Below are 13,535 nucleotides of genomic sequence, written 5' to 3'. Positions count from 1 at the left end.
GTAGGAGGGGTAGTTTCGAAGGGAAGGGAGTAGCCCCTTCGGACCCAGGGCCGGGTGGTGGCGGCGGGCAATCGTCCTCTCCACAGGAGCCCCTGCGCTGGGCGTGGACTAGGAGTCCAGGAGGACATCAGTGGGGGCTTCATTAAACGACAATAAGGGTTCAGAAGTGGACGCCGCAGGCTGAAGCACCTCTGTCAGGATGTTAGTACTGACCGCCACCGAAGGGAGCTCAAGGCCCAAGACCTCGGCCGCCCTTCTCACCACCACAGCATAGGATGCTCCCTTCTACGTAGCCACGGTGGGGGGGAGAAAACAAGCCAGTATCTGGAGAAGTTTCCAGCCCATAGCATCACCCAGGTCCGGTTCTTCCAGCTGGTCATTTAAATGTCTGCAGCTTACGGTTCTGTAGTGTTCAGTATCTTTGGCAGCTCAAGTGGGATCATCGATGTTCACCCTGGTCCTCCGCCTTTCTCCTGTTCTCAAGCCAGTCCGCAGCATCCTCTGGATGGTCGAAGAACCAGGCTCTACCATCCGCTTCCACCCAGAGCTGAGCCGGGAACAACATTGCGTACTTCACTCCTTTGTCTCGCAGTTTCTTTTGATGGCCAAGAAGGATCTCCTCCGCTTCTGAACAGCCAGGGTGAAGTCCGGAAAGAAGGAGATTTCTGCATTGTCGTAATGAAGCAGAGGAGCCTTCCGAGCAAACTGGAGGATAACATCCCTATCCTGATAGTTCAGTAGGCGAGCTAGTATCGGTCTGGGCGGCGCTCCTGGCTTTGGGTGCCAGCTGGGGACCTTATGCGCCTGCTTAATGACGAAGAACTTGGATAGCCCCTTAGGCTGGAGGTGGTTGAGGATAAGGTCTTCCACGAACAGGTCCGTGGCCTGCCCCTCCGCTTTCGGGAACTCCAATTATGCGCACATTGTTTCGTCAAGTGCGTAGTCGTCCAGTCTTTCTTCCATGTGTTTTCGAAAGACTTGCAGGTCTATTACCTCGCGCTGCAGCTGGGAAGTGTCTTCGACCAGGCTGGATGTCGTGAGCTCCAGTTGTTTGATCTTCTCCCCGATTTTAGTGAGGTCCGCCCTGAGAAGAGTTACCTCTGTCGCAATGGCATCCGTTCGCTGTTCAAAGGACACCCGTACGCCGGAGATGGCGTCCATCATATCCTACAGAGATAGTTCCGCGGCCGCCCCTCCGTAATCTTCATCGCGACTGCAGTGTTTCACAAATCGGGTAAGCGTACTTTTTGAGTTTGTTGGATTGCACTGTCTTTGGGCCTCTGGTCCCCGACATCCCAACTGCTGCGTCTCAGCCCACGGCGTCCCCGGCACCACCACCGGCCTCCACTCGTCGCAGGCGCTGTCTTGGCATGCTTCCCAGGGCCCCAGGGGGCCGTACGCATTAGAGATGGGGCACCCTCTCCGCAAACCAGGCCACTAGGGCAACACCCCCAACGGCCTCGCGCCCCGCTCCACCAAGGTAGCCCAGGCAGGATGCAGGTAAGTCCCAAGCACCAGTCAGTGGGGGCCCGCTAGTCCAGACGTCAGGGGCCCAGAGATGAAGGAGGGCACCATGCCCTTTCCCCAGGAGCCGGCAAGCAAACGTTAGGCGATGACCCCCAGCAAGCCTCAGTCCACACCACGCTCTAACCCGGCACCAGCGGGCGTGCCCGGGCCACAGGCAGTCTCTGCGTCACAAATCGTTAGTCCAACTGGAGCTCGCTCTCCTCCACCGCCTCTGGGAACACGGCTGGGCACTCCGAGGGTGGGCCACAGGAAGGATGATGCCTCCCCGGTGGGTCCGCCTAGGGAAGCGCCGTGCTGCGCCACATAATGCGCTCGCCTCCTCTGCTCAGCCGCTGCTTCCTCTGGGCGCGCTCGCACCCACCTTCCATGCCACCAGGGACACTGCCGGTCAATACAAGGATGGGCCGCAGGGAGGATGGTGTTTACCCGGTGGGTCCGCTCAGGGAACCGCCGTATTGCACCTCACCATGCGTGGGCCACCTCTCTCCAGCCACTGCTCCCGCTGGGCGCGTTCGCACCCACCTTCAATTATGCAGTCGGAGGCCCGGGGGCTCACCGGCACCCCCGGGATCAATGCGGGGATGCGCTTTTGGTTTCCCATCATCCGCGGATCTCTACTCCTCCAGGCAGGCAGCAGGACGCAACCACTGCCTCTCATGAGCGGACAATAGCGAGATGGGGCCGCCACGCCCAGCGTCCCTGTATCTCGGCTCCCAACTGGAGCCACAGGCCTCGATGTTTAGCCCAGTTTACGTCCGCCGTCGCAGCTTGCAGTTAGTTGTGTCGGTTCGGGCCAGATTCAGCGGGGCTGCGCACATCTTGAGGGCCGCCTCAAGGGCTGGATAAATGTGCCGGATCATCAGAAAGGGTTCACAGGAGCCGGAGCCCTACGGAGAAGCGGCCATTTCCTCTTGCAGCCGAGCCACGCCCCCAACACAATGTAACTTTGTTATACAAGATAGCAGCTTGAGATTTGTTGTTTACGGATGTCACTAAAATACTATTTCTTCTTTATTTTGTTTGTTTCAGTGTTGTATTCTTGGATTAAAGGTGCGGGGTTTAAAAGCATGTTTTAGGTCACATCTAATTATGTTATACACTCTATAGAGTCCAGCAATATTAAAATCATATTTTATCTTTTGGCAGTGTCTAATTCTCTCACTGCTTGGTAAAATGGCTGGCTTGTAAGAATCTTGGCCAATATGCACTATCACATTTACCATCAGACACAGAATGGGTAAAATCCTTTGATACATAAGCCTCCTTTTCCAACAAGTCAGTACTGATAACTCCCAAACATCCCAGACTTTAAACATTCAGTGCAAGGTGTAGTGACAGGTACCCATGAAAAGAGTGACAACACCATCTGGTAAAAATATGACACACGTTTTTCCACGTATAGCTGCAAGGTGCCCCATTGTTATATGTGATACCTTCAGCTAATCCTGAGGACACTTGGCAACTATAAATGTACATGTAACAACAACACCAGCTTAATGTGGTCAGGCAAAGGGTGTTTAAAAGCAGTGGCAAGGGGATGTGGCCATGATGGTGAAGCTGTTAGACGTATACCACCATTGCTCTTTAGGCCAGGCTAGTTGTTGGCTTAATCTATATCATCAATGGCTCCCTTAAGTGGTATGAGAGGCATGGAGCAACCCAGTGACGTTGTGGCGCCCATAGATTAACCCTCCTGAGCCATCCGAAGTAGACTCCAGAGCGCGACTCAGAAAGCAAGGGCTATGCTGTGTGTTGGACCGGGCCTGTGCAAGCTGGTAAGATGGACACTCGCCAAGCGCCCCATGCTTGGAGGGTGCTTAGCCCCTGCTTGGATGAGGGAAGACACAGCTGTGAGGAGGTGAGCCCCTGAGAACCACATGAGGAGTGCCAGTGCCCGCGGGTCCTTGGATCTCAGCGATCGGATGGAGGTGTGGGCCCCACGGAGAAAAGACTTGGTGCTGGAGGCTGCACCATGATGTCCCACAGAACAGCAGATTGCCCTGCTGTCTGAGCCCCTGAGGCACATGTTTCAGACACTGACAGGGGGAATGTTTGGAAAGCGGGAGAGATGATGGCTGCTAGAGGCAGATGGGGATTTTCTGAGGTATGGGAGTGGGGAAGCAATCACCCTCTATTGAACTTTTGGCCTTGTAGCCCTGCTCGGGTGCTGGGAGTCGCAGAGTGTGGCAGCCCCTCTGTGGAAGCCAACGTGCTCCTAGCGCTGCGTAGTTGTCACACCCCGTGAAGAAGGCCCTATACAGTGAACTTGGTGGACCCTTGAACCACACCTACCGCAGACCACTCACTGGCAGTGTCCCCTCGTCGCGTGGGGACGGCCACTATGCTGGGGGCTGAGGTGGACCCAGAAGCAGAAACCATCCCAGGCAGCCTCATTGAATACCTGTATAGAACTTAGCTGTGGCCGGCTACACTCGAGGACCCAGGGGCTCCTAACCCCCACCCTGAGTCTATGGTGCTTACTAAAGTAGAATTGCTGGAGAGTCTCTGCAGTTTCAAATCTGAACTATGCCAAGACCTAAATAAAGAGATGGTGGACCAACACTCAGACCTGGGAGCGAAAATAACTGAACTATGATCAACTCAGTGGGCCAATTGGTCCTGTAGGTGGAGGGCCAAGTGTAGTGAATGGAAGCAAACTGATCTGCCTTGGCTGCGGTGAGCACTGCAAAGGCGAAACAACTTAGAGGTGTGATTGACAAGCTGGAAGACCTCAAGAACTGCTAACAGTGGGAGAACTTACATCTTTGGGTACTGACCAGAGAGGTCCTGCACTCAGATATTAAACTTTGTCATGAGTATGCCTTTTTCACTTCTGCATGACAGAAACTCTAAGATATGATTAGACTGAGTGCATTGTGTGGACCCCTAATGGCACATCAGCAGAAACTCAGAGATGAGCTTGTCAAATTCCACTATTTCTTCAAAACAGTCCTGAAGAGAGCTAGGACTTTGGGAGTCGTTCGGTTTCAGCACTACTCATGCACAGTTTACCAGGATGTCTCATAGCTATTTCTGCAGTGTCAGGCAGAGTTTTGACATATCACAAGAAAAAATACAACATAGATGGACATATCCCTTCGGTCTGTCCTTTGAAACTGAGTGTCAGCCTTGCTGGGTTTGTCTCAGATGATGTAGCTGAGTCCTGTCAGTGGCTAGGTTCAAAGATAGGGCCCCCTCTCAGTGAAGGAGACCCTTGGAAGTTGAGCCACCCATGGAGCCATAACCAGAATCGCCACATGGAAGGGCATAAGAGCAGATCCCGGCTGGAACCCTGAGTTTATGAGATGCATCCTGTGGACTGGAGCCGCCAAAGAGTGCCGGATTGCCGATGGAAGTATGCTGCCCAGGTGATCAAGGCTGGCTCCAGCAGCCCGCTAACCATTGCCCCAGATAAACTGGTGGGGCTCAGCGACCTAGATCGTCTCTCCTTCTGAATCTTTGTCTGGCTTTAGCAACCTCTGGACATGGATTTTTTAAAGTGTAGACATTGGCCTGGACAAGTGAAAGCAGGGGTGGAGATCCAGTTATTGCCCTTTGGTGGTCAGGCTGCAACTGAACAGAATATTCTTGGTTTGGAGGCCAGCAGATCTGCTGAAGGGGAGCCTTCTTGCCCAAATTCCCCAACCTTGTGGTGGGATTATGGTCTTCTCACCATTCTGAACTGGATGTTATGTTTATGTTCTGACACTATGTTGTTATTATGTTTTGATTTGCAGGGGCTAAGGGATTGCGTCCACCACAGTATAGCTCACATACTGATTCTTGGCAGTATATCCTGCTCTGACCTTCACTGCTAGCCCTGCGATTGTCCAGAATGCACACTGACTTGAATTCACCCAAACAACATGGGGCAATATGGTGCATCCTTAGGGAATCCTCCCTGGTATCATACCTCCAGGAGACTAATTTCCTTCGGAGTACCAAGGGAAACTTAAAAAACAATGCCTATCCAACAGCATACTTCTGTTCTGCCCCTACCAAGCAAAGGTGGTGGCGAACTTCCTGAAACCCAACTTCGCATTAGTGATTACTCACATCAAGAGTGACAAAGACGGCAGACACCCCATCTTGGTTGGGATGTTGAAGGGAAGCCTCATTACCTCAGCTATGGTCTATGCACCTAATTCGACGCAGGATACTTATTCCCTGCAGTTCCTGGAAGAATTATCCAGCACGGTTCAAGGGGATATCATCCTGACAGGAGATTTTACCATGGTATGGGACCCACTCAAAGACAGGGAGGAAGGAAGCTGGACATATAAAGGAGCCTTCTCTAAACTCTTAAAAAGGACCCTGGTGGAGTAACGTTTACAGGATGCCTGGTGAGAAACACGTCACCTCCTCCGGACATACATTTTAGTCTAATGTCCACTGAATGCACTCCTGCAACTGTTATATTTTATCAATGCCTTGTTGGGGGCAGTAAGGGAAGTGGAGATTAGGCCCATGCACCAGTCCTTGCCTGGCTGGAGCAAGGAACTTGGAGAAAACCATGTCACTGGCGACTCCATCTTTCCATGCTGAGGGACCCGATGATCAGGGATGAGATAGAGTAACATACTGATGAATACTCTGAACTTAAGGAAGAAAGGGGGTTGCACTTGCTGGGGTCTGGCATCCCTTTAATGCAGTTATTAGATGACGTTTTATATCGTCTGTGGCAGAGCGCGCTAGGCTACGATGGCTGGAGGTCTAACAGCTGAAACATGACATTTGAGGCCTGGAGCGAGATAGACTGCAGAATCCCTCTCACACATCACCCGTGCACTGGTTACAGCCTGAGGCCAGCTGCGTATGCATTTCACCAGCATTGTAGAGGTCTCTCTTCTTCACCTCAAGAAACGCTCCTACATCGTGGGGGACAAGGTGGGAACACAGCTCGTGAGGGTTCTGAGAGGTAAGAAAGAAAGGGAATATGTTAAAGAAATACTTGATGAGTCTATGATGCCTAGATTCACTGACTCAGAAAAGGCAGAAGAGTTGATGCAATTTTATGCCAAACTCTATCTGGGACACCCTCCCCTCTCTACATACCAAAAGAACTTCTTAGTTAGGGTTCTGGTCTTTAGGCTCACAGCACAGAATCAACTTAAGGAGATCAGACAAGCTATTAAACTTTTGAAACTTCATAAAACACCAGGACCAGAAGGCTTCACGTCCCAGTTTTATAAAACATATTCAGTAAGGTTAGCCCCAAAACGTGTTGCCCTCTTTAATTATTGCAGTGACTTGGGCTCTGTCACATCTACCACGGGGCATGCAGTCTCCACACTTCTCTCAAAGGCTTATAAAGACATCAGGCACTGTGCCTTCTACTGTCTTATCGCCCTCTTAAATACTTATGCAAAACTGTTAATGAAGATCCTGGCCACCAACCTAAATGAGGTCCTCATGACTCTGACACACCCTGATCAGAGCAGTTTCATCCAAGGGCACCAGGCCAAAGATAACATCCGGATGGCCATTCACCCAATGGAGAAGGCCTCTCTCAAGGACATACCTGTGATCCTTCTGTCCTTAGACACAGAGAAGGCCTTTGATAGTGTGGACTGGGCTTTCTGTCTCTCACACTCCAGAGGATAGGCCTTTGTTCCAGTTTCTTGAGAACGATCGTCCCAAACTATGCTCACCCTATGTTCAAGTCCACCATTAATGGGCACCTTTCAACCTCCCTCCCACTCTCCAGAGGCTTTAGACAGGGAGTCCCCTTGTCACCACTTCTGTTTGCATTCTTCATTGAACTCCTGACTTGCTTCATTTTCCAGTCCAAAATGTTTACGAGGATTATGTTTGGGCCACAGGAATTAAAAATTTCTCTGTATGCCAATGATGTATTATTGACGGTGGGTTACCCCGGGCACCTCGCTCCCAGCAGTAGTCGACTGACTAAGAGCCTTTGAGCCGGTCTCGGGCTATAAGGTCAATTATGACAAATCAGAGATATTGAACCTGACGCTGGGTGCTGAGGAGGCAACCAGCCTATCCGCTCTCTTTGATTTCTGATGGGGCAAAATCTCCATTAGGTAGCTGGGTTTCCAACTCCCGGAAACAATTGGGGACCACTTTCAAGCCAACTACCCCTCTCTCCAATCTCTGGTGGCTGATATTACAAAAGATCTGAACTCCAGGGGTTGTATGATGTTTTCCTGGTTGGGCAAGATTAAGGCAATCAAGATGAATGTTCTTCCATGCCTCCTTTACTTGTTTCAAGCTTTAATGATATGGCTGAATGCCTCATACTTGAAACAACTCCAGCATCAATTGTTGTCCTTTGTCAGAACTTACTGATTCCACCTTGAAGGGCAGGGGGACTGGCAATGCTCAGTATTCCTAACTATTATGCAGTGGCCCAATTGAGAGTGGTGGTGAAGTGGTCTATAAAAGCGTCCGAGAAGATCTGGCGTCTGATAGACCATGCAATTGCTTAACATCCCCTCTGGGACTTGGTGTGGATGAAGTAAACACAAGGAGATGATGGACGGAGTGCTGAACATTGCAAACACTCAATCCCAGTCACAGATCTGGGTTGAATCCATCATCATTCTTTAGCTCACTTTGCCACCACAGTTCAGACACAGCCATATGGGAACAGTCCAGCCCGAACTGCCAAGCCATGTCTTCACTGGACCGGAAACAAGCATCCTGGGACCGGTTTCTGGCTAACAGCCATCATCAGCCAGACTAGCTTGAATCCAGTGGCAAAGTGAGCAAGGGACACACGTCTGGGCATACCCTGACAACTTAGGGCGAACAAAGCAAACACAAGGAGATGATGAATGGAGTGCTGAACATTGCAAACACTCACCCTCAGTCACAGATCTGGGTTGAATCCATCATCGTTCTTTAGCTCACTTTGCCACCCCGGTTCAGACACAGCCATATGCAAATCAGTCTTGACCCTGTGCCTCATGGGAACAGTCCAGCCCGAACTGCCAAGCCATGTCTTCACTGGACCGGAAACAAGCATCCTGGGACCGGATTCTGGCTAACAGCCATCATCAGCCAGGCTAGCTTGAATCCAGTGGCAAAGTGAGCAAGGGACCCAGGTCTGGGCATACACTGCCAACTTAGGGCGGATGGACAGGAGCCTTAGACCCCCTAATACTTACATTAGCGCTTCAGTGTCCACAACCCTCTAAGCATGTGACCTTTATGTGGTATCGCAGGGTATGGGGACATATCCATCCCTTTTAAATCCCATTCATTATAACACGTCTTTTTTCCTTGCTCAAGAGGGTCAGTCCTTTCGCAATACATATGATAATGCAGTTTCCAAGATGTTCCAGCAATGCAAATAGTCATTTGACATTCCCGAAAATTAACAGCTCTGATATGCTAAGATGCAGTACTGGTTAGACACCCCACGATCTGCTTTGTAGCCACCAGAGCCAAAATGTGCTTTTAGACCCTTTTCTCCATATTGAGGGCACCAGGGGTATGGTCTCTAGTCTCTACTGAATCTAACTGTTGCACAATACCCCACCCACATGGCACCATAATAGGGATTGGGAAAGTGTCTTAGGGAGTCAGATTAGGGGCAAACACTTGGAATATCTTGGCAGAGCCAATTCTTCCATTTTGATCCTGGGGAGAGAAATACACTACAAAGTCTGGTACAGTTGGCATAATACCCCCTACAGATTACACGGCATGCATCATAATGCCTCTCCTAAATGCTGGCGAGGATGTGGCACAATGGGAGAGGCATTGCACAACTGGTGGAAATGTCCCATGGTCCGACCATTTCGGCAAGATGTTTTTAAACTGATAGACAGTATTTTGGGTTACCCGTTACCCTCTTGATCAGAAGGGGTGATTTAGGGCCTTAAGCCCACAGATCTTCAGGCGATGACCAAACATGAGTGGCATATGGCTCTCCAGTGCCTAGGACCACCGAAGCGGACGATAGCTCTCAACTTCAAGAAGGCAGACTGTGCTTCGCTCACTCAATGGCACCAATAATTGTGTCCCATGCTGGCAATAGAACACCTGATCAGTAATACGAATGGACCACATTTATTGTCTGAAACCAGGTGTTAACTGTTATATGTTAAATGGAGTGGTTGTCCCTCAGCTAGGTCCTTCCTCTGTGATGGAAGGCCCTGGGTTTTTTCCACTGATGTAGCTAAACAGACTCCTTTATGGATATCTCTGGGGACCTTGCAACAAGGTGAATTATGCTGTACCACAGACTGATCATCCTGCCTGATCAACGCCTGTGACATTTACCCTCCCACCTGAAAACTTTAATAAATAGAATTAAATTAAAAAAGCAGTAGCAAGCATATGCTTAAAGCATCACATCTCAGGAACCTTAAAATGGAGGTCTACAAATTAATCTGTGTAATCGAACATTTTAAAGGTTTCACAAGGTGCTATGCTGTTGGCAGGGGTGACCACACCTACAATGGCATACTATTCAGTAAGGTAAGTGAGTGATCCCCAACTGTGTCCACCAATTTATTTATTCAAACATTTGAATATAGCAGTCTTACTTTTTTAATCCAATAACAGTCCTGTAAACCTGACAGCCTTTATAGAGTAAGGACTAGAGGTTATGAGATGCGAGAGAGGGTTACGAGATGTGAGAGCGAGAGTGCAATACACAGATTTTCTATGCTTTAAACAGTGTAACATAAGTCAATTGGACACACTGCCAAGGGGAAGACACAACATACCCTGGATAACTTTTTTCTTTAATTGAAATATGTGCTTTATAACAATCACAGCAAAAGCACAACATATTTTGTAAATAAATATTTTCGCTGAGAACCTGCACTCAATTTTAACTTTCAGATTTTTAATACCTTGATTGATACATTAGAGGTAGCTAGAAGAATATACAATTATTTAAATTATTTTTTAGCAAACCAGTCAATTTGTAAAATAAATGCAAATGGTGATTCATTTTCGTCCAAACGGTGGCATTGAAATTACTATTGTAACTTATGTTCCAAGTACGCTGGTTGTTTCATGTATTTATGTTGTGTTTTTTAGTCTGCCTAATAATAAACACCATTTTGTTTGTAGTTCTTACGTATAGGATTGGAAAATTATGATCCATTGAATTTTTATTAATAAACATTAAAATCATGCACGTGTCTGGCCTGATGATGAAATATGGCTAACATTCTTACCTTTTTAAATTTCTTGTAGTTAATTAGCATCCCGTTGCCTGTCTTCTCCTTCGGATAACTTTTTCTTGTTGGATTGCTGACAATCAGAGACTTAAACTCAGTCCGTAGTAATTTGCTTGGTAATGTGTCAGAATCTTCAAGTTTTTCAATGTTCTTAAAACAACAGTATTTGCAATTTAGCACAGGATTAGAAATACATGATGATAAATCTTATGAAGCCAACAATTCATATTATCTCAGACAACAGTTTTTGAGAATGCAAATGTATCCTTTTTGCTGAAAAGTGTCAAGTTTGTGTTTCATCAATTTGTATGGGGCAAATGCACAAAACATTTGCCAAGGCATGTCAAACTTGTGTGACCAAAAAGAGAAAAATCAGTGCAAAAGTCTGAAACATGTTGGGGGTCCCTCAGATTACTAGGCCCACATCTATGAAACATTCTCCCACCTGCTATGAGTACTGCTCATTATTTATGAACATACTGAAAACAGAGATGGTCAACCAGTTCTACAATTCAGATTTCCAGAGTCTGTAGTGGGCAAAGTCAAATGGAAGACACCATGAAGAATGTGAATAGATATGCTCGGGTCCACATGCTGCCCAGGCCTCACCAGATGTCCACTGAAAATTACTTTTCATCTAGACTAATGACAGGCTATGGCAATTTTTTGTTGACAGCAGGTCACAGTTGACACTCTACTTTATTTTGAACACTGTCATAGTTTTGAGCACATGCAGCCTTCATCTGCTTTTCATCACATGTACGGAACGTCCCAATGTGACTAACATGCACTGTGGTGATTTTATACAAATGTTTGAAATAAATAGATCAATAAATATGTATACTTTAATGGACTAACATTTCTGCTGTCCAACTGTGGCAAACATTTGGCGTACAATACAACTCTTACTTGCATCACCTTTTAGAACCTGCATCTGTAAGTCACCCTTCTTACCTCTGCAATAAGATCCTGGACTTCAAACAAAATCGTTTCTTTATGTGAATCTACCTTGCTTTGCTCTATATTGCTAGTGACATGAATTTATGGCACAATTTAAATGGGTCACCTGACTGACTGCAATAATTTCTGATATTTTTGCAGTGCATGTTAAACCTAGCTTAATTGCTAAACCGGTACTAAGGACTTTCCTGTAACACTTTAATTGTCCAATACTTTTATGTTACTGGGGGCCTCTGGAATGGCAACATGCTGGTTGCAGCATAGGAAATTCAGGGATACTGGGCACTAGTTAGATTCTCCTGAACTTCGCTGATCACCTACTAATCAATGCCTGAGTTTTTAGCAGGTGGTAACTCCTCCCCTTCCTCAGATACCAACTGGAACTTGGTTTCTAGTTAACAAGTCCTAGGAACATTTTGCATAGATATATCAAAAATGGTCAGACATTAGCATAAATTAAAGATGTTATGACAGATCGGGGCATGTACACATTTAGGGCCTGATTTAGAATTTGGCTGATATCCTGTTCGTCGTATTAAAAGTGAATTTTATCCTATGGCATTTGTAATACAGTAGATGGGATATCCATCACGTTTCTGACGGAGTAGTCCATCTCTAAATCAGTCCCTTATATCCACAGATTGAATTTAGAATTGCAGAATACTATGTTAGTATGACAGATTTTCTGCATTTATTAGTTTTGGGTTAGGGTTGGGATCAGGGCATCTACGAAAATGTTAAAGTATGTGTTCTAATAGTGTGGAAAATTACTGCAATTCTCAACATGCAGGGGATGGTATTTTCGCCACGAAGAAACATGGAGAAAAAAAGGATAAAAGTTACATGTGCATGCCCCTTTTAGCATTATCTGTTGAGGAAGATTTTCTGTGGTGAGGTCAATGCATAAACAGAACTAAAGGGAAAAAATATTGATCGCTTTCATGCAGAGATTAAAACATTATTTCCAAGGTCCCTATTAAATGGGCTCCTGATGGTTGAAGGCACCAAGAACCAGAGGGAGACTACAAGACTCTCCGTGGACACACTGACTCAACTAGAGAGCACTGTGTCTGATTCAATGTCAAGTACTCTCTTACAAGGACCTTAGTAACCCACAAAGACACAGAAAAGGACATTAGGTAACCAGCTTAAGGATATACAAAAAGAGATCACTAGCAAGCATTAAACAGCCCCAAATCATTTAATACAGAAAGACACAATTGTTTATCAGGGTCATTATAATGAATGTCTCAATAGTCTAAAATTGGCGTAGTGATGCTGTGGAAATCGCAGAAATGACCGTTAGCATAAGCTGAAGTCATTTTGTCTGTGGCATCCATTTTCGCAGAAATAGCAGACAATCGGGAATACCTGATGAAACAAAAAATGTCAAAACTTCAGAAGGACATCCACAAATTCTCCACTGAGAAAATCTATCCATACCTAAAAGCAGACAACACTGCCACAGCCACAGGTTACTCCTCCAATGATGGTTCCATCTCATCACGCAGGGGATCATCATCTAACAGTGACTCCAGCACTGGAGCTGGAATAACAGAAAAAAATCGACCTTTTCAACACCTGGTGTATCCTCCTTACAACATACCTCCATACCAGGGACCACCCTACTGGCAGTATCCCATGAACCAACAAGGCACACCTCCGTTCTTCCAACCCGGGGCTGAGCCACCTTTTTTAGACAGAGGTTGGGGCAGAGGAAGAGGGCGCTGAAGAGGTCAAAAAAGAGTCCAATGGCAGGACCAGCCAGCACGATCAGTAGAGACCAGGAGCCAAACCAGGGGGGGAAGAGAAATTAATCATTAACCTCTCCTCGAGAGCCCTTTCACCCACAGAACAGAGGGTCCTGCAGAAAAGTCTGGGTTATGT

The 13,535-nt window shown here is 47.2% G+C and overlaps 1 protein-coding gene across 2 annotated transcripts in view; it reads right to left on the bottom strand.

Annotated features, from left to right (window-relative positions):
* Positions 1-13,535, bottom strand: part of NBN (nibrin) — a 443,605-nt gene that overhangs the window by 110,326 nt on the left and 319,744 nt on the right. For both annotated transcript variants that reach the window (XM_085605307.1, XM_085605308.1), the window contains one exon: positions 10,686-10,838. In XM_085605307.1, coding sequence (XP_085461433.1) covers positions 10,686-10,838 — 153 coding nt within the window. The remainder of the gene's footprint in view (positions 1-10,685; positions 10,839-13,535) is intronic.

This window comes from Triturus cristatus, chromosome 5_1, assembly GCF_964204655.1.
Source record: "Triturus cristatus chromosome 5_1, aTriCri1.1, whole genome shotgun sequence".
Classification (NCBI taxonomy): Eukaryota; Metazoa; Chordata; class Amphibia; order Caudata; family Salamandridae; genus Triturus; species Triturus cristatus.
Note: the sequence above shows the minus strand (reverse complement) of the source record. Positions and strands in the feature narration are given on the sequence as shown.